At 57.7% G+C, this 21,116-nt stretch overlaps 1 protein-coding gene across 1 annotated transcript in view; it reads left to right on the top strand.

Moving 5' to 3' along the window:
• The window catches only part of ABHD17C (abhydrolase domain containing 17C, depalmitoylase), a 37,410-nt gene extending 20,123 nt beyond the window's left edge, over window positions 1–17,287 (top strand). The window contains exons 2-3 of the mRNA XM_080651481.1: window positions 11,454–11,633; window positions 14,963–17,287. Coding sequence (XP_080507607.1) covers window positions 11,454–11,633; window positions 14,963–15,182 — 400 coding nt within the window. The 3' untranslated portion in view covers window positions 15,183–17,287. The remainder of the gene's footprint in view (window positions 1–11,453; window positions 11,634–14,962) is intronic.
• The last annotated feature ends 3,829 nt before the right edge of the window (window positions 17,288–21,116 follow it).

The raw sequence follows: 21,116 nt of genomic DNA, 5'->3' as shown, positions 1-21,116 counted from the left end.
TTGCCGGCCTGGTCGCCCCTCATGGCCCCCCCCCCCCACCGGCCTGGTCACCCCATGCAGCCTGCTGTTCAGTCATTTGGTCGTCCCTCACTAACCTGCCCCCCCCCCAGCCGGCCTAGTCGTAGGCAGCCATCTTGTGAGGGCGTGAGGGTCCATTTGCATATCACCTCTTTATTATATAGGATTGGATTGCTGACTGTTAACTCTCCCGCACCCACCTAAGTAAAAGAAGCGGGTGTCCATCATCTTACCTTTCATCCGATCCCAGAGGTTTCCCCGCTTTGCTTGCTCCCGCCTCCCTCATCCCTCCCCGGTGGATTTCCTGTCACCCCCACCCCCCACCCGCGTCCCCCTCCCTCCATGGCAGGGTGTAAAAATAGGCGAAACACATCCCCATCCGTCGGGAGTTTCTGCGTCCCGGCAGGTGCCGGCAGTTTGGCTCCGATAAACCCACAGAAACGCTCTCCACAGGTTTGAGTGTTTTTGCTCGTCAGCAGCTGCTTTCGAACGATTGGGTCCGCGGGTGAGTAAAGCCTTGTGTGCTCGCGGTCCAGCGGCATCTCTCCCTCGGGCCTTCCCTCCCTCCCTCCCTCCCTCCCTCCCTCTGGGTGCTGTTCAGTTTTATTTCTCCCTCCCCTGTCCCTCCTGAAGTGGGTCTTAAAGAGCCAGGATGACCTATTTTAAACTCGCTGGCCGTGCATTTAAAATGGGGCCAGCGGGCCCCTCGCCGGTGCGGCTCCGTGGATAGAGCGTCGGCCTGCGGACTCAAGGGTCCCGGGTTCGATTCCGGTCAAGGGCATGGACCTTGGTGGCGGGCACATCCCCAGTGGGGGGTGTGCAGGAGGCAGCTGATGGATGTTTCTCTCTCATCGATGTTTCTGACTCTCTCTCTCTCTCCCTTCCTCTCTGTAAAAAAAAATCCATGAAATATATATTTTTTAAAAATAATAAAATCGGGCCAGGGTTTCCTCCCGCACGGCAGGAGTTTCCTTTCGTGATGGGGAGGGAACAGCCTTAACAACCCCCTGCCCTCACTCCCCCCCCATGTCCGTGGGGCCTCGGCCTCCCGAGGGAACCGAGGAAGGGGGCTCCCCGAGCTGTCCCCACCCAGGGACGTGCCATTTACCACGCCAGCTGCTCACGAGCTTGGCATTAGCAGTTCTCAAGGATTTATCCACGGAATCCCAGGTTGGAGTCTTGCGTGTGTTTTTTTAATGCATTTTTTATTAATTTCAGAAAAGAAGGAGAGGGAGAGAGAGGAACATCTGTGATGAGAGAGAAACGTCACGGATCGGCTGCCTCCTGCACGCCCCCCACTGGGGATGGAGCCCGCCACCCGGGCACGTGCCCTGACCGGGAATCGAACCCTGACCTCCTGGTTCCTAGGTCGGCGCTCCACCACGGAGCCACGCCGGCCGGGCAGGGCCCGTGTACTAGCATCTTCTTGTATGGTTTCGACGGGGAAAATACTGATTCTTTTTCACCTTTTTTTTGTTGTTGTTCTTGTGAACCCTCACGCAAGGATATTTTTCCGTTAAATTTTAGGGAAAGTGGAAGAGAGCCATCTGGAGCGAGGCGGCAGGCCCGCTGGGGTGGGTGGGGATGGTGGGCCCGGCCCCGCCCCCCTGCTATCCTCCGTCTTCCCCGCAGACACCACCCCCAGCACCCGGCTGAGCCTCACGTCCTGTCCCGAGGCTGTGGGGCTGGGAAGATCGGCCGCCGCGTGGTATTATTATTATTACTATTATTATTATTTTTTTTAAATATGTTTTTTATTGATATTTTACAGAGAGGAAGGGAGAGGGATAGAGAGCTAGAAACATTGATGAGAGAGAAACATCGATCAGCCTGCCTCCTGCACACCTCCTACTGGGGATGTGCCTGCAACCAAGGTACATGCCCTTGACCGGAATCGAACCGGGACCCTTCAGTCCGCAGGCCGACGCTCTATCCACTGAGCCACACCGGTTTCGCACTATTATTATTGTTGTTGTTGTTGTTGTTGTTGTTACTAGAGGCCCGGTGCACAATATCATGCACGGGTCAGGTCCCTCGGCCTGGCGGTGCGAACAGGGCTGCGGGCGGTTGGCTGTGGGGCGAACAGGGCCGCGGGCGGTTGGCTGTGTGACCACCAGGGGGCAGCCCCTGCGCTGAGTGTCTGCCCCCTGGTGGTCAGGGCGCGTCACAGCGTTCAGTCATTGGGTCGCTTAGGCTTTTATATAGATAGATTATTTCAATCCTCATCCTCTATAATCAAAGGCTAATATGCAAATCGACCGAATGGCAGAACGACCGGTCGCTATGACGCGCCCTGACCACCAGGGGGCAGACGCTCAACGCAGGAGCTGCCCACAGGGGGAGTGCCGCTCAGACCGGAAGCCGGGCTCACGGCTGGCGAGTGCACAGCAGTGGCGGGAGCCTCTCCATCCTCCGCAGCAGCGCTAAGGACCCCCTCGGGGCTGTCCACCTGCCGGCTTAGGGGAGCAGGCCTCAGCAGGCAGGCGGACATCCCCCGAGGGGTCCCTGACGACGGCGAGAGGGCGCCGGCCGGGCTCAGGGACCCTTCCCCCAGTGCACGAATGTCGTGCACCGGGCCTCTAGTTTGAAAATACTTGCCCGTTGATTTTGAGAGAGAGTGGAAGGGAGAGGGGGAGACATAGAGAGAGAAACATCAATGGGTTGCCTCCTGCACGCGCCCTGACCAGGGCCCGGGCCGGGGAGGAGCCTGCACCCGAGGCACGTGCCCTTGACTGGAACGGAACCCGGGACCCTTCGGTCCGCAGGCCGACGCTTTAGCCACTGAGCCACACTGGCTGGGCCTGGTTCTTTTTTGAGTGCCCGTGGGGTGTCATGGAGAATAAATCTCCGTTAAGTACAGTCAGGTGTGTCATGAGGTACCCGGTGGATGTCTGTGTGTCAGGGAGCAGCTTAGTAAATGGAGTGAGAGGAGCCTTGGCCCGTGTTGCTCAGTGGTTAGGCGTCGACCTAGGAGCCAGGAGGTCAGGGTTCGATTCCCGGTCAGGGCACAGGCCCGGGTGGCAGGCTCCATCCCCAGTGGGGGGCGTGCAGGAGGCAGGCGATCCGTGATTCTCTCTCATCATGGCTGTTCCTCTCTCTCTCCCTCTCCCTTCCTCTCTCTTTCTACAAATCAATTTAAAAAATACTTAACATGACACAGAATTTAACATTTTCACTCCGATAACACATTCACGCCGTGGTAAGTCAGACAGAAGCAATGAGGACTAAAAGCTAACAGACACCCCGGCCGGCGTGGCTCAGGGGTTGAGCGTCAGCCTAGGAACCAGGAGGTCAGGGTTCGAGTCCCGGACAGGGCACAGGCCCGGGTTGGGGGTTCGATCCCCAGTGTGCGGCGTGCAGGAGGCAGCCGGTCCGTGATTCTCTCCCATCATGGATGTTTCTCTCTCTCTCTCTCTCCCTCTCCCTTTCCTTCTGAAATGAAAAATGTACACTAATAGAAGGGTAACATGCTAATTAGACTGGGAGACCTTCCAGGAGACCTTCCGGACGTCCTTCTGGACCAAGCCCTGGTGGCGGGGCTGAGGCAGAGGCGGTTGGTGGTGATCAGGCCAGGAGGGGTGGGCAGTTGGAGGTGATCAAGCCAGTGGGGGCGCAGCCAGTTGTGGGTGAGCAGTCAGGTCGGGGGGGGGGGGGGCAGTTGGGGGTGAACAGGCCAGGAGGAGAGGGCAGTTGGAGTTGATCAGGCCAGTGGGGGCACAGCCAGTTGGGGGTGAGCAGTCAGGTGGGGGGGGGGCAGTTGGGGGTGAACAGGCCAGCGGGGGGGGGGCAGTTGGGGGCGAGCAGGTCGGCCGGGGGGGGGGCAGTTGGGGGCGATCAGGCCAGCGGGGGGGGGGGGGGCAGTTGGGGGCGAGCAGGCCAGCGGGGGCGGAGCCAATTGGGGACAAGCAGGCCAGCAGGCGAGTGGTTAGGAGCCAGCGGTCCCGGATTGTGAGAGGGATGTCCCAGATTGGAGAGGGTGCAGGCCAGGCTGAGGGACACCCCCCTCCCATGCACCAATTTCGTGCACCGGTCCACTAGTATATATATTTTTTAAAAATAAAAATAAACTAAGAGCTACCGTGGCTCCCTCCCTCCTCTCCCAGCACTGGGGCGGCGGCTTTCACAGTATGGGTGACTCTCTGCGGAGAAACAGGATGGTTTTTCTTGGCCGTCCCTCCCAGCTGGTTTCCTCTGCTCTTCCAGGGTCTGAGGGTTATTTTTGGGTCTCCGCAGGCAGCCTTTGTGATGCTAAGTAATGCGCTAGCTTAATCCCGTCTCCGCCTTCTCCGAGATCTTCCGTACCTGAGCCCGCCTCCCCTCCTCCCCGCAGCCCTCCCACCTTCTCTGCGGCCTGGAGGGGGTGGGTCCCCGCCTCTGTCACCCAGACTTCTGGGTTCTCCTTGTGGTCCCTGCCACGCTCCATCTCTCGGTCCGGCTTGTCTGACATCCTGTCTTCAGCTGTATGACCGCTTCCCCGAGTTAAGTTTCTAGTCGGCCATAGCTTTTCTTTCTTTTCTTTTTCTTTTTTCTTTTCTTTTCTTTTTTTTTCTTTTCTTTTCTTTTCTTTTCTTTTCTTTTCTTTTCTTTTCTTTTCTTTTCTTTTCTTTTCTTTGTCCTTCTCCTCCTCCTCATCCTCCTCCTCCTCCTTCTCCTCCTCCTCCTTCTCCTCCTCCTCCTCCTCCTCCTCCTCCTCCTCCTCCTCCCCCTCCTCCTCCTCCTCCTCCTTCTCCTCCTCCTCCTCCTCCTCCTCCTCCTCCTCCTCCCCCTTCTTCTCCTCCTCCTCCTTCTTCTCCTCCTCCTCCTTCTCCTCCTCCTCCTCCTTCTCCTCCTCCTCCTTCTCCTCCTCCTCCTCCTTCTTCTCCTCCTCCTCCTTCTTCTCCTCTTCTTCTTCCTCCTCCTCCTCCTCCTCCTCCTCCTCCTCCTCCTCCTCCTTCTCCTCCTCCTCCTTCTCCTCCTCCTCCTCCTTCTTCTCCTCCTCCTCCTTCTTCTCCTCTTCTTCCTCCTTCTTTTCCTCCTTCTCCTCCTCCTCCTCCTCATTCTCCTTCTTCTCCTCCTCCTCCTTCTCCTCCTTCCTTCTTCTTGTCCTCCTTCTTCTTCTCATTCTTCTCCTCCTTCTTCTTTTTTCTTTATTGATTATGGTATGACATATGTGTCCTTATTGCCCCCCCCCGACTCATGCCCACACCCCCCTGGTGTCTGTGTCCATTGGTTAGGCTCATATGCATGCATACAAGTCCTTTGGTTGATCTCTCCCTGACCCCCACCCTCCCCTGCCTTCCCTCTGAGGTTGGACGGTCTGATCGATGCTTCTCTGTCTCTGGATCTGTTTCTGTTCATCAGTTTATGTTGTTCATTATCTATAACTAGAGGCCCGACGCACGAAGATTTGTGCAAGAATGGGCCTTCCTTCTCTTGGCTGCCGGCACTGCCTTCGCTCCAGTCCCAAAGCCGCCTTTCCACCTTCCCACGCCGCCCAGAGTCCCGGAGCGGCTGGGGTGGTGCAGAACGCCTGCGTATGCAAATTAACCCGCCATATTTGTTAGGTTAATTTGCATACTCACTCCTGATTGGCTGGTGGGCGTCACGAAGGCACAGTCCATTTGCATCTTTCTCTTTTATTAGTGTAGATAATAAAGGCACAATATGCTAATTAGACCGGATGCCGCAACCTTTTACAGCGGCGGTTCGGGATCTGAAGGAGGGGCTGACGCACAAATGCAAACGCAGGACAAGAAATAGGAATTGAGAAGGCATGGGGGGCCCGGTGGAGACCTCTCTCTCGGAGAGGCACCCTAAAACCTGGCCTTGTCTGCTTTTTTTTTTAAAATATATTTTATTGATTTTTTTACAGAGAGGAAGGGAGAGGGATAGAGAGCCAGAAACATCGATGAGAGACAAACATCGATCAGCTGCCTCCTGCACACCTCCCACTGGGGATGTGCCCGCAACCAAGCTACATGCCCTTGACCGGAATCAAACCCGGGACCCTTCAGTCCGCAGGCCAACGCTCTATCCACTGAGCCAAACTGGTTTCGGCAACCTTCTCCGCTTTTTATTCAGCTTTAGATGCACATCTTGCCCTCGGGAAAGCACGGCAAACAGGTAGCAGACAGACCGGGTCTGAGGTCCATAAAGACCAGTAAACGTGTACTTGGAGGCTATCGGGTCGGGAAATTGCTTCGAGCCACGGCTGTCTCAGCACGGCCCTGCAAAGCCCAGGGTCCATCGGCCTTCCGCGTTCCTTGCTGCACTCTTACGACCGTACTAGAGGCCCGGTGCACGAAATTCGTGCGCTCAGTGTGGGGGGTCCCTGAGCCCAGCCTGCGCCCTCTCACAGTCCGGGAACCCTCAGGGGTTGTCCGACGGATGGCTTAGGCCCGCTCCCCATGGAGAGTGGCCCTAAGCTGGCAGTCAGACGTCCTTAGCGCTGCCTCGGAGGCGGGAGACGCTCCCACCACCACCGCTGCGCTCGCCAGTCGTGAGCCCGGCTTCTGGCTGAGCGGCGCTGCCCCTGTGGGAGCACACTGACCCTCAGGGGGCAGCTCCTGCCTTGAGCGTCTGCCCCCTGGTGGTCAGTGCACGTCATAGCGACCGGTCGTCCCGCCGTTCGGTGGATTTGCGTATTAGCCTTTTATTCTATACTAGAGGCCCAGTGCACGAATTCGTGTATGGGAGGAGTCCACCCAGCCTGCCCCTGATTGGGGTGGGGGGAGGGAGCAATCGGAGGGGGCGGCCAGCCGGGGGAAGGGGCCACGGATGGTTGGCTGACCGGCCCCACCGCCTGGTTGAACTCCCGGTTGAGGGGACAATTTGCATATTAGCCTTTTATTATGTAGGAGGATTGGGAAAGCGGTGGCTTCCCCCAACAATCCCTTTCTAGAGAGAGGGACCGTTTTCCTAGGACGCCGGGGAAGTGCTGGGGGACAGCGGGGCGGGGTTCCTGAGAGCCGGGGACCAGCTGTGTTATTCCGGGGTCTGTGCCAGTGGGAATAGACTGACAAATCTCAGAGGGAAGGGAGTAGGGGAATGTGGGAAGAGATTAACTGAAGAACTTATATGCATATATGCATAGCCCATAGACACAGACAATAGTGCTGTGAAGGCTTGGGGGAAAGAGCGGGTGTGGGAGAGAGAGGGACAATGGGGGGAAAAGAGGACATCTGTAATACTTTCAATAATAAAAGTTGTCCATCCGCCACAGAGAGGCCGGACCACAATAGGGAACATGTGAGACATACAGCAGAGGTCGAGAGCGTGGATTGATTGACGTGTAGACGGGGGGGGGGGGGGGGGGGTGGTCCAGAAAGGCTTGGGGTGTCTCTGGCGATGGCATTGGCCTCGGAAGGCGGGGTCCTGCGGGGTCTCCCGGGCCGCAGCGCAGTGCGTGGGGTGGACCGTGGCCGCCGGCCAGGCCTGTGGATGACCGATCCACGATCCTCGGTCGGTTGGGTTTACCCGCCGCCAAGTATCCTAATCGTGGTGTCTGTGGATGTCGCCCCGCCTGCCCTGGGGGCCCCCGGCCCCTGGCCCCGGCCCCCGCCCCCAACCTGTGGCAGACGAAGGTGATGTTTAGGAAGCAGACGACCTCGCTCAGCACCGCCCTTGAGTGTCCAAAACAGGAAATTGGAATTCTGTTCCAGGTTCATTCAGATGGCCTGGTACCACCCAGAGAGGTGTGTGTCCACCAGCACCCCTCGTCCCCGGGAGAGAAGGGAGGGGTTCCCGGGGGCACCCCCTCGTCCCCGGGAGAGAAGGGACTGGGTTCCCGGGGGCACCCCCTCGTCCCCGGGAGAGAAGGGACGGGGTTCCCGGGGGCAACCCCTCGTCTCCAGGAGAGAAGGGACGGGGTTCCTGGGGGCACCCCCTCATCTCCGGGAGAGAAGGGACGGGGTTCCCGGGGGCACCCCCTCGTCTCCAGGAGAGAAGGGACGGGGTTCCCGGGGGCACCCCCTCGTCTCCGGGAAAAAAGGGACGGGGTTCCCGTGGACACCCCCTTGTTCCCGGGAGAGAAGGGATGGGGTTCCCCTCGTCTCCAGGAGAGAAGGGATGGGGTTCCCCGGGGCACCCCCTCGTCTCCGGGAGAGAAGAGATGGGATTCCCAGGGGCACCCCCTTGTGTCCAGGAGAGAAGGGATGGGGTTCCCCTCGTCTCCAGGAGAGAAGGTTTGGGGTTCCCGGGGGCACTCCCTCATCCCCGGGAGAGAAGGGAAGGGCTCCTGGGGGCACCCCCTCATCTCTGGGAGAGAAGGGATGGGGTTCCCGGGGGCACCCCCTCGTCTCCGGGAGAGAAGGGAGGTGTTCCTGGGGGCACCCCCTCGTCTCCAGGAGAGAAGGGAGGTGTTCCCGGGGGCACCCCCTCGTCCCCGGGAGAGAAGGGATGGGGTTCCCGGGGGCACCCCCTCGTCTCCGGGAGAGAAGGGACGGGGTTCCCGGGGGCACCCCCTCGTCCCCGGGAGAGAAGGGACGGGGTTCCCCGGGGCACCCCCTCATCCCCGGGAGAGAAGGGATGGGGTTCCCGGGGGCACCCCCTCGTCCCCAGGAGAAAAGGGATGGGGTTCCCGGGGGCACCCCCTCGTCCCCGGGAGAGAAGGGACGGTGGCAGGATTGTGTGTTGTCATAAGAAGTGGTCGCCTTTGTTTTGCTTAAAAAAAAAAAAATCCAGGCAAGGTGGATGGGGCGATGATGGCGCGGATCACAGGTCTTTGTGACCGGGAGGGCAGAGCGATGTTTAAATGACATAGAGACCAGCCCTGGCCGGTGTGGCTCAGTGGATAGAGCGCCGGCCTGCGGACTGAAGGGTCCCGGGTTTGATCCCCAGTGGGGGGCACATGCCCAGGTTGTGGGTTTGATCCCCAGTGGGGGGCGTGCAGGAGGCAGCCGATCCGTGATTCTCTCTCATCACACATGTTTCTCTCTCTCTCCCTGTCTCCCTTCCTCTCTGACATCAATGAAAGGATCTATGTTGTTTTTTTTTTTAAAAAAAAGGAGAAATGAGCACATTTCAGTGATGGATGCTTCCGTCGCTTCCTCATAATTAAACGGTGAGCGTACAGTGTGTACAGCGCGTACGCTCTGGCCACGGGCCAGGAGGGTGTGGTTGACTGTGACGGTGCCCGCGGTGTGTGCGTCCTCCGCCCGGCAGCCCAGTTTACCCACCTGCTTCCCTTCCCGGAGGGGCCCTCCGCTCCCCCGGCTCAGCTCCCACGTGTGTGAGGGTGTCTCCGACCCCTCAGACACCCTCCTCCTTCAGCTCGCCTGCCCGTGACCGTGGCCACGCGCCTCTGTCCTGGGACGGAAGGTATCTCCACCCGGAACTGGCGCCCTGGAGTATTTACACCGGGACTTCCACCTCGGTGGTCCCGGGCCACACTGGCTTCCTCCGAGGGGACATGGACGCGCCCCCCGACGGGACAAGGTCAAGGCCGGTCCCCAGAACGGGATGCGGCGTGTCTGCGGGGGGCCCCAGAGCCCCCTGAGCAGTCGGCACAGAAAGCCTTCTGTGGAAGGAGAGCAAACAGGTCGTCTTCTGCCTCCTCGGGGTGACGGGGCGTTCCCACAGGACATTGCCCTGGGACACGTCCTCCAGGCTGAGTGGGACCTGAAGGCCGTGTTCTAAATGCTTTTTATTTTTTAAAAAATACATTTTTATTGATTTCAGAGAGGAGGAGAGAGAGGGAGAGAGGAACATCTATCTGATAAGGAGGGGATATGCTAATTGACCCTCACGCTGTCGCAAAGATGGTGGCACCCACAGCCAATAAGGAAGGAATATGCTAATTGACTGCCACGCCCTCAGAGATGGAAGCGCCCACAAGATGGCAGTGCCCAGTCCCCTTAGCCCCACCGGGGCGCCTGCCTCCGGAGTCCCCCAGTCCCCTCAGCCCCCCAGCCGCCCAGGGCCGCCCGAGGCTCAAGTCACCAGGGCCGGCCGAGGCTTGCGCTGCCGGCAGTGGCAGCAGCAGAGGTGTGATGGGGGCGTCACCTTCCACTAATCGCCGGGTCGCCTTCTGCCCCTGAGGGCTCCCAGACTGTGAGAGGGGGCAGGCCGGGCTGAGGGACCCCCCATCCAGTGCGTGAATTTACATGCCCCGGGCCTCTAGTCTATCTGTATATATAAAAGCCTAAGGGACCTTACCACCGGTAGCTATGACGCGCACTGACCACCAGGGGCAGACGCTCAACGCACAGGCATGGAACATGGAACAGACTGATGAATCTCAGAGGGAAGGAGGGCGGGGGGAGAGTGGGAAGAGATTAACCAAAGATCTTACACGCATCCTAGAGGCCCGGTGCCCAGATTCGCACACCCGTGGGGTCCCTCAGCCTGGACGGTGGGGATCGGGCTGAAACCGGCAGTCCGACATCCCCCAAGGGGTCCTGGATGGCGAAGGGGTGCAGGCCAGGCTGCGGGACCCCACCGGTGCACGAATCCGTGCACTGGGCCTCTAGTCAATGAGGAGAGAGAATCATGGCTCGGCTGCCTCCTGCACGCCCCCTAGTGGGGATGGAGCCCACAACCCGGGCCTGTGCCCTGGACTGGAATCGAACCCGGGACCCTTGAGTTCACAGGCCGACGCTCTATCCACTGAGCCACACCGTCCAGGGCTGAGCCGTTTGTTTTTATGTCAGAAATACAGGTGGGATTATCACAGCATCTGCATCCAGGGAAACTAGAGAAGGCGGTGACTGTAAAACCATAGCGTGAAATGCACGTGGTTAAAGTCGTTCAGGAAAAAACGTCACGGCCACGGCGTTTGCAAAACGTCGCAGAAAGCAGCATGTCCGTCGCGTGTCCTGAGAGACGCGGTTACGCCTGCGTGTGCCACGTTCACGTTCATCTTCAGCCGAAGCGTATGATGTGGGTCTCATGCGTGTAAGATACTGTGATTTTTCTTTTTTTTTTTTTTTTTACTAGAGTCCTGGTGCACAAAATTCATGCACTGCGTGGTTGAGAGGGGGGTGTCCCTCAGCGCAGACTGCGCCCTCTCCCGGTCAGACATCCCTCTCGCAGTCCGGGACCCCTCGCTCCTTACCGCCCCCCTGTGGGAGTGCCCTGACCACCAGGGGCCAGCTCCTGTGCTGAGCGTCTGCCCCCTGGTGGTCAGTGCGCATCACAGTGACCGGTCGTTCCGCCAATTTGCATATTAGGCTTTTATTATATAGGATTGATGTCAGAGAGAAAAGGAGAGGGAGAGAGAGAGAGAGAAACATCCGTGATGAGAGAGAATCACGGATCGGCTGCCTCCTGCATGCCCCCCACTGGGGATCCAGCCCGCAACCCGGGCCTGTGCCCTGACCGGGAATCGAACTGTGACCTCCTGGTTCCTAGGTCGATGCTCAGCCACGGAGCCACGCCGGCCGCCGGGCCAGACACGGCGGTTTTGGTCTCTCTCTCTTCCCTTCGTCGGCTCACGGCGCGCCCCTCTGGCCCCGCAGGTACGGCGTGAGCCCCGAGAACATCATCCTGTACGGGCAGAGCATCGGCACCGTGCCCACCGTGGACCTGGCCTCCAGGTACGAGTGTGCGGCCGTCATCCTGCACTCGCCTCTCATGTCTGGGCTGCGCGTGGCCTTTCCCGACACCCGGAAGACGTACTGTTTCGACGTGTTCCCCAGGTAAGCTCCCCACGCCGTCGGTGCCGGCGACCGCGCCCCCCAGGCCCGACCCGATGCCATCGGTAACGGCGGCCCGGGGATGAGGACTCACAGTCCTCCGTCGGGGACACGGAGGTGGGCAGGACACGCCCACCGGGCGAGACGTGGTCGGTCCCCTGGGTGTGATCCGCCGTCCAGATCAACCTGATGGCGCCTGAGGGCCTTGCTCGCTCGGACCCGCCTCCGGGCTTCCTTCCTCCAGCTGTCCGTGCGGGATAAAGAGCTCCCACGGGGCGGGAGGGAACGCGGGGGTCAGAGTTCATGCACCCGGAGTAGCGTGTGCGGCTGAACCGCCAAGAGCCACAGGCATGCAGAGGGCGTGTGGCGGGGCGCTTAGCGTGGGCCGCGCACGCCGAGGGAAACGGCAGGCATCCACGCGTTTCCTTGTTGTTGCTAATTCTCTCCTTGGGGACCCTTTTCCATGGGTTGATTTTTTAAAATATATTTTATTGATTTTTTACAGAGAGGAAGGGAGAGGCATAGAGAGCTAGAAACATCGATGAGAGAGAAACATCCATCAGCTGCCTCCTGCACACCTCCCACTGGGGATGTGCCTGCAACCAAGGTCCATGCCCTTGACCGGAATCGAACCCGGGACCCTTCCGTCTGAGGGCTGGCGTGCTCGGCACTGAGCTCACCTGCGAGGGACCTTCTTTTTTTTTTTAAATCCTCACCTGAGGGCATTTTTATGGATATTTATTTATTTAAAATATAGTTTATTGATTTTTTACAGAGAAGAAGGGAGAGGGAGAGAGAGTTAGAAACATCGATGAGAGAGAAACATCGATCAGCTGCCTCCTGCACACCCCCCACTGGGGATGTGCCCGCAACCAAGGTACATGCCCTTGACCAGAATCAAACCTGGGACCCTTCCGACCGCAGGCCGACGCTCTATCCACTGAGCCACATGGGTCAGGGCTCATGGATATTTAGAGAACAGGAGAGAGAGAGAGAGAGAGAGAGAGAGAGAGAGCACAAGCGAGAAACGTTGATGTGAGAAAGAAACATCCATTGCTCGCTTTCCCACATGCTCCCCGACCCGGGATCGAACCCTGCACCCCGGGCGTGTGCCTCGACCGGGAATCGAACCGTGACCTCCTGGTTCACAGGCCGACGCTCAGCCCCACACCGGCCGGATTGGAGGATTTTGATGGTCCTTCGGCGGTCGCTGGGGCTGAAATGTGGCCACGTGATTGTGCATGACACAGCCTGTCTCACTCTGAGGCAGGAGCCTGGGGACCCCTCGGGTGAGCCAGCTCTGAGCGGCGGTACCAGGACTGGCTACATTCCGTGCCCTGGGAGCGCCCGGCTCTGCCCACTCCAGGGCTGCGGCCGGGAATGCTAAGTGGCCGATGGGTGCCTCCCGGGCCGCCAGGTGGGCGCTGGGTTGGGAAGGAGAGGCCGCTCAGTGGCCGGAAGGGAGATGCTTAGGGTGCGTGTGGGAAGCCACCCGAGGGGTTGCCCTGGCAACAAAGGGAACAGCTGTTTGGAATGGCCCTTCAGGGAGCACGGACCGCAAACACAGCCACAGTCGCTCATTGACAGTCAAGCAGCCACCAGCGTTTGCCAGAGCACGCCGACCCGCAGGCACCGGGCTAACCACGGCCTCGGGCCCGGCCGGTGGGGCTCGGGGGTCGAGCGTCGACCTTGACCTAGCAACCAGGAGGTCACGGTTGCATTCCCGGTCAGGGCCCACGTCTCCCTCACATCGATGTTTCTCTCTCTCTCTCTCTCTCTCTCTTCCACTCTCTCTAAAAACCCATGGAAACAGATCCTCCAGCGAAGATTTAAAAAAATAATAAAGAAATGAAAAACTAAGATCTCATAAAGGAGGGTCCTCATTTTTAAAAAATATATATGTTTTATTGGCCCTGACCGGTGTGGCTCAGTGGATAGAGTGTCGGCCTGCGGACTGAAGGGTCCCGGGTTCGATTCCGGTCAAGGGCTTGTACCTTGGTTGCGGGCACATCCCCAGTAGGAGATGTGCAGGAGGCAGCTGATCGATGTTTCTCTCTCATTGATGTTTTTCTATCCCTCTCCATCTCCCTTCCTCTCTGTAAAAAATCAATAATATATATACATATATTTTTTAAAATACATTTTATTGATTTTTTACAGAGAGGCAGGGAGAGGGATAGAGAGTTAGAAACATCGATGAGAGAGAAACATCCATCAGCTGCCTCCTGCACACCCCCTACTGGGGATGTGCCCGCAACCAAGGTACATGCCCTTGACCAGATTCGAACCCAGGACCCTTCAGTCCACAGGCTGACGCTCTATCCACTGAGCCACACCGGTTAGGGCCCCATTTTCTTTTTTAAAAAAACACCTTTATTTTTGTAAGTATTACAATGTCTCCCTCTTTTTTATTCTATTGACCCGTTTCTAGCCTGCCCCCGCCCCCTCCTTTAAAAAAATTTTTTTTCAGTTATTGGTTTTAGAGAGAGAGGAAGGGGAGGGAGAGAGAACGAGAAACATCCATGATGAGAGAGAATCACGGATCGGCTGCCTCCTGCACACCCCCCACTGGGGATCGAGCCCACAACCCGGACATGTGCCCCGACCGGGAATCGAACCCGGGACCCTTCAGTCCGCAGGCTGACGCTCTATCCACTGAGCCACACCGGCCAGGCCTATAAACACGACTCGTAACCTGCCGCCGTGGCTCTGATCTTGGCCGGGGACACGGCCCGGGCGAGGCCTTGCCATCCTCCTGGCGTCTCGCTGGGACAGCTGTTTGCAGACGGGAGGAATGCGTGTGATGTCAGAGCCCCTTGCTGTCTCCGGGGCCTGGCGGTGGGGTTTGTCTCCCTGAGTTTCGGTCCCTCCCTGCTAGACAGGTGACCTTACTTCTCGCCCACGCCCCACCTTCTACATTCCACGTCCCATGTGGTTTCGTGTGCAGAGGGCGAAAGGCTCCCGGCTCTGGTCAATGTTTAACCACGTGAGCTATTGCTTTGAAGAGAAAGGTCCCTAAGACGCCGAGTTCAGTGGCTGAGCATCAGCCTAGGAACCAGGAGGTCAGGGTTCGATTCCCGGTCAAGGGCACAGGCCTGGGTTGCCGACTCGATCCCCAGTGGGGGGCGTGCAGGAGGCAGCCGATTCATGATTCTTTCTCATCATGGATGTCTCTCTCTCTCTCTCCCTCTCCCTTCTTCTCTGACGTCAATAAAAAGGACATTGAAAAAGAATTTCTAGAAACAGAGGAGGTTGTTGGTGACATCGTCTGTGAGCTTCACTAAAGAGTCCTTTCTCTCCCCCCCCTCCCCCCCGCCCCCGTCTCTTCGCAGCATCGACAAGATTTCTAAAGTCACCTCCCCGGTGCTGGTCATCCACGGGACGGAGGACGAGGTCATCGACTTCTCGCACGGCCTGGCCATGTACGAGCGCTGCCCGCGCGCCGTGGAGCCGCTGTGGGTGGAGGGGGCGGGCCACAATGACATCGAACTGTACGCACAGTACCTGGAGAGGCTAAAACAGTTCATCTCCCACGAGCTCCCCAATTCCTGAAGGCGCCTCGGCGTCTCACCTCAGTGACAGCGAACACGGAACACAGGCCCCTCCGCTCCCGCACACGCTCTCCCTGGGTGGCGGTCACGGTCACGGTCACGGTCACGGTCACGGCCGGCGACCGGCAGGAAGCACCCGGCCAGGACGCGAGCACCCTCATCCGGAGCCAGGGAGGCCTGGGCCGCGTAGCTAGAGAATTTCTACTAATTCACGCCGCCTCCCGGCGCGCTGCTGCTGTGGCTTTCCGCTCTGTGGCCTCGCGGGGGGGCGGGAAGGAGGGCTGGGGTGGGGGGCGTGGGACGGGGTCTCGTGCTGTGGAAGGATGCCCCCAGCTGTGTCTCTTCTTTGCGCATCACTTGGGGTTCATTTCAGGCAGGACCCCCCTCCCCCACCCCCCACCCCATGTCCTCCACATTCACGGGGTCCAGCCATGGGTGAAGCTGGGAGAGAGCTACTGGAACACTGGTGACAAAAATTCCTTCACCTTTTTTCTTTTTTCTTTTATTTTTGGTTCCTCCTCGTCTGAGGATATTGTCCCATTGATTTTTAGAGTTAGTGGAAGAGAGAGAGAGAGGGAGAGAGAGAGAGAGAGAGACTGAGAGACACGGAGAGGGAGACATGGATGTGGGAGAAACACATCGATGGGTTGCCTCCTGCACGCGCCCCGACCAGGGCCCGGGTCGAGGAGGTGCCTGCCACCGAGGTCCGTGCCCTTGACCGGGAATCGAACCCGGGACCCTTCGGTCCGCAGGCCGACGCTCTGCCCACTGAGCCACACCGGCCGGGGCCCTTAACTCTCGTTAACGTGCCGACCTTTTCCCCCCAAAACGGATCATTGGAAGGGTGATCGACTGGATCTGCCCTGGCCAGCGTCGCCAACTGGAACCTCGGAGCTAACACTGGACTATTCTTAAACAAAAAGAAATGGGTGTTTTTTTTGGTTTGTTATTTTTCTCACGTGTCCATTTATTTACCCGCCCACAGACGTCTCCTATGCTGATTGTTGGGTTGGCCTCACCAGAGGCCGGCCCACCTTCTCCTCCCGGCAAACCCTCCCGTAAGCGTTTGACAGAGTCCTGTGGGTATTGGCTATGACCTTGTGCATCGATCCCTTAATGGGTCCTTGTCCTCCCCCCCCCCCCCCCCCCCGGCCCCATCAGGATACATCCATGAACTGCAAGTTCCTTCTTTGTAATGTAAATGATTGGATACATTTTGTTAATAGGTTTTTATTCCTAGGTTTTGCTATTAAAAAAAATTTTTATACCATTTCCAAGACAAAAAAAAAAAAAGAAGAAGAAGAAAAGAAAATAAGAAAAGGACCAGTTGATGCTTTGAAGAATTTATGCCCCTAAAATTCCACGAGACGAATCTTTTGGTTTTAGCCGGGATGTGGGTTTTGACACTGGAATGGCACCTTTTGCGCATCGGACACGGAAGACGCTCGCCGTGGCTACACGGCGTGTCTTGGGAGGGGTTTGGGTTTGGAGGGGTGTTGGGGGGTGGGTTTCGTTTTGATTTTTTTTCTCTTTTGTTTTTCAAATGTAAAAGCCTTAAATGTACTGTCAGCCTCCGATCGTTGTAAAGCGGGGTCGCGGCCGATCGCCAGGCCGCGCCCCGTGGCTCGGACGCGGCTCAGTGGTGGCTGGTCACGGAATAAAGGATGCATGGATCAGAGCCGGGGGCCCGCGGCTGCTTTTTCCTTCTCTCCCTCTGAGAAAAGTAACGATGAGCGGCACGCCCTGTCTCGATGTCGGAGGAAACCCGTGGGGCTCACACACTTCGCTGCCTCTCTCCAGGGCTGGATAGGCGTGGGTTGGATAAGAGAGCTTAGAGGTCTTTTGGAAGAAGCTCAGACAAAAAGCATAGCAGGCCGGGCTGGTGTGGCTCAGCGGCTGAGCATCCACCTAGGAACCAGGAGGTCACAGTTCGATTCCCCATCAGGGCACAGGCCCGGGTTCTGGGCTCGATCCCCAGTGGGGAGCGTGCAGGAGGCAGCAGATTGATGTTCTCGCTCATCATTGATGTTTCTATCTCTCCCTTCCTCTCTGAAACCAATAAAAATGTAAAAATAAAAAGAAATGAAAAGATAAAGCTCAATATATATATACACACACACACACACACACACACACACTAATAAAAGGGTAATATGCTAATTAGACAGTATAGAACGGACGTCTTCCGGTCGTCCTTCCGGGCAAAGCCACAGTGGCAGGGGCCAAGGCAGAGGCAGTTAGGGGCGATCAGGCAGGCAGGCAGAGGGGTTAGGGGCGATCAGGCAGGCAGGCAGAGGGGTTAGGGGCGATCAGGCACTCAGGCAGAGGGGTTGGGGCAATCAGGCTGGCAGGCAGGTGAGTGGTTAGGAGCCAGCAGTCCCGGATTGCGAGAGGGATGTCTGACTGCCGGTTTAGGTCCCATTGAGGCATGTCCAACTACTGGTTTAGGCCCTATCCCTGCACGCCCTATCCCTGCAGGACATCCCCCAAGGGGTCCCGGATTGGAGAGGGTGCAGGCTGCACTGAACTTTGTGCACCAGGCCTTTAGCATATATATAAAAGCCTAAGTGACCGTTCGACCGGTAGCTACGATGCACACTGACCACCAGGGGGCAGACACTGAATGCACAGGCATGGAAACATGGGACAGACTGATGAATCTCAGAGGGAAGGGGGGAGGGGGAGGGGGAGGGTGGAAAGAGATTAACCAAAGATCTTCTATGCATACTAGCGGCCCGGTGCCTGGATTCATGCACCAGTGGGGTGCCTCAGCCTGGCCTGCGGGGCTTGGGCTGAAACTGGCAGTCGGACATCCCCCAGGTGTCCCGGATGATGAGAGGGTGCAGGCCAGGCCGAGGGACCCCAGGACCAGGCCTGTAACATACACACACACACACACACACACACACACACACACACACACACGTGACCCAGTGCGTGAAATCACACGAGACCGAGACCCAGTGTGCCCGTGGGGATGCAGCGTCAAGCCCCCGCCGGTGCCAGCGGGACTCCCCCAGTGCACCTCCTGGTCAAGTCCCCGTCGGTGCCTGCGGGGACACAGTGTCAAGTCCCCACCCACCCATGTGTGCCTCGCTGTGCACGCAGCCTCCTGACGATCGGTTGTGACGGCATGAGGGTGTCATGACCACAGGCTTTTTATAATACTAGAGGCCCGGTGCACGAAGTTTGTGCACACGGTGGAGGGGTGACCCTCAGCCCAGCCTGCACCCTCTCCAATCTGGGACCCCTCTCACAATCCAGGACTGCTGCCTCCCAATCGCTCGCCTGCCTGCCTGATTGCCCCCAACAGCTTCTGCCTGCCAGCCTGGTCACCCCCTAACCACTCCCCTGCCAGCCTGATCACCCCCTAACCACTCCCCTGCCAGACTGATTGACACCTAACTGCCCTCCCCTGCCAGCCTGGTCACCCCTAACTGCCCTCCCCTGCAGGCCTTGTCCCCCCGCAACTGCCCTCCCCTACAGGCCTGGTTCCCCCAAACTGCCCTCCCCTGCAGGCCTTGTCCCCCCCCAACTGCCCTCCCCTGCAGGCCTGATCCCCCACAACAGCCCTCCCCTGCCGGCCATCTTGTGGCGGCCATCTTTGACCATCTTGCGTGTTGGAGTGATGGTCCATTTGCATATTACCCTTTTATTAAATAGGATAGGATAGCAGGAAAGGGCAGGTGGGACCCACATAGGGTAGGCTGTGGATTCTGGGACATGGACCAACGCTTCGGGTGGGAAAAACAGGCCCCCGAATGAAATGAATGGATGCCTGGGCCGGTAAGGAAATAAAGACTGAGGGCGGGGGCGGGCACGTGCCCGGTAAGGTTGAGAACCAGGGGGGAGAGTTGCTTTGAAACCTGTTTTTTCTTGGGAGGAACGGGCTGAACCAGGTTCACCTGAGCATTGGTTTCCCGTCTGGTGGAGCGCAGGGGACGGCAGCCAAAACCTAGAGCTCCCTCCAGGGAGGGCAGAGGAGTTGGAAAATGGCTGCGTTCGGGGGGACATTAAGCGATCATCTTGGCAGCCTCCAAGAAGACAGTGGATGGGACTTCCATGTCCCACTCGCGATTAAAAACCGAACAGAACTCAAACGAGGACTAGACGGGAACAGACAGAGAGATGATCTCAAGCATTGCAGCGAGTGGCTCAACAGCGGGCGAGTTATCCCAGTTTATTTTTATGTTGATATATTTTATTGATTTCTTACAGAGAGGAAGGGAGAGTTAGAAACATCGGTGAGAGAGAAACATCGATCAGCTGCCTCTTGCACACTCCCCACTGGGGATGTGCCCGCAACCAAGGTACATGCCCTTGACCGGAATCGAACCTGGGACCCTTTAGACCGCAGGCCAATGCTCTATCCACGGAGCCACACCGGTCAGGGCCATTATTCCAGTGTAGACGGAGTTTTAGCCCAACTACCCACTTCCCTCGCGTCTCCTCAACGTTACACAACGCCCCACACACGTGCAGGAGGGTCAAAACAACGAAAACCGTGTAAGATGGGGGAAAGGGACGAATGTGGTCTAAAAACCAGGTCATTGTAGTTGCACAACTCATTAAATTTTCCAGAAAAATCACTCAGATGTGCCCATAAAAGGGTGGAGTTTATGATAGACTAGAGGCCCGGTGCACGAAATTTGTGCACGGCGGGGGGGTGTCCCTCAGCCCGGCCTGCACCCTCTCCAATCTCGGACCCCCTCGGGGGATGTCTGACTGCTGGTTTAGGCCCGATCCCTAAACCAGCAGTCGGACATCCCTCTTGTAATCCAGGACCGCTGGCTCCTCACTGCTCGCCTGCCTGCCTGATTGCCCCTAACCACTCTGCCTGTCAGCTTGTTCAGCCCTAACTGCCCCCACACCAGCATTTTTGCCCCCAACTGCTCCCCCTTGCTGTCATGATCACCCCCAACTGCCCCCCACTGGCCTGCTCGCCCTAACTGTCCCTCCACTCCGGCCTGATCACCCCCAACTGCCCCCCTGTTGGCCTGATTGCCCCCAACTGCCCCCCTTGCTGGCCTGATCACCCCTAACTTCCCGCCCTGCCAGCTGGCTTGCCCCCAACTGCCCCCCCTCCTGGCCTGATCACCCCCAACTGCCCTCCCCTCCTGGCCTGATCACCCCCAACTGCCCTCACCTCCTGGACTGATCACCCCTAACTGCCTCTGCCTTGGCCCCGCCACCATGGCTTTGTCCGGAGGGTCTCCCAGCCTAATTAGCATATTACCCTTTTATTAGTATAGATTGTACCTTAAGAAAAATTTTAACCTGAAGCGAATATAGCAACGTTGCATTGTGACCGTACTTACGGGGTCCGAAGCCTGGGGCGTTCTATTAAAAACTGAGACGTGGTTGTTGCAAGGTAGTTTTATTTGCTTGCAGCGGGAAGAGGGGACAGATCACTATCCAAAGCTATTTCCCCAAAGGGAGGCTTAGCCACTGCTTATACAATGATTTGGTCGATTATATGTTGACTGGAGGCCCCATGCACGAAAATTCGTGCAAGAATAGGCCTTCCTTCCCTGGCTGCTAGCACCGGCTTCCCTCCGGCACCCAGCACCTGGGCTGACTTCCCTCGGGCCACCCGCAGACACCCAGGACCTGAGCTGGCTTTCCTCCAGGCCTGGCATCGTCAGGAAGGACGTCCGGAATGACTTCCGGAAGACGTCCGGTCTAATTAGCATATCACCCTTCTATTAGTATAGATTTCTTCTTTGCAGCTGGCTAGTTGCAGCTGGTTGAGTTCCTCTCAGCTCATCCTGCTTACAGCTGGTCTGCAAAATACTGTGCTACCTTTCAACATTTAGCAAGAACGGCATTTAGTAAGAATGGTGGAGACCTCGAGACCCTTGTCCCGCCTACCGGTATGTCAACTGTCATTGAAAACATGGTTTTAATGATCTCTGTATAGAAAGAGGTAATATGC

This window comes from Plecotus auritus, assembly GCF_963455305.1.
Source record: "Plecotus auritus genome assembly, chromosome: 15".
NCBI lineage: Eukaryota > Metazoa > Chordata > Mammalia > Chiroptera > Vespertilionidae > Plecotus > Plecotus auritus.
Note: the sequence above shows the minus strand (reverse complement) of the source record. Positions and strands in the feature narration are given on the sequence as shown.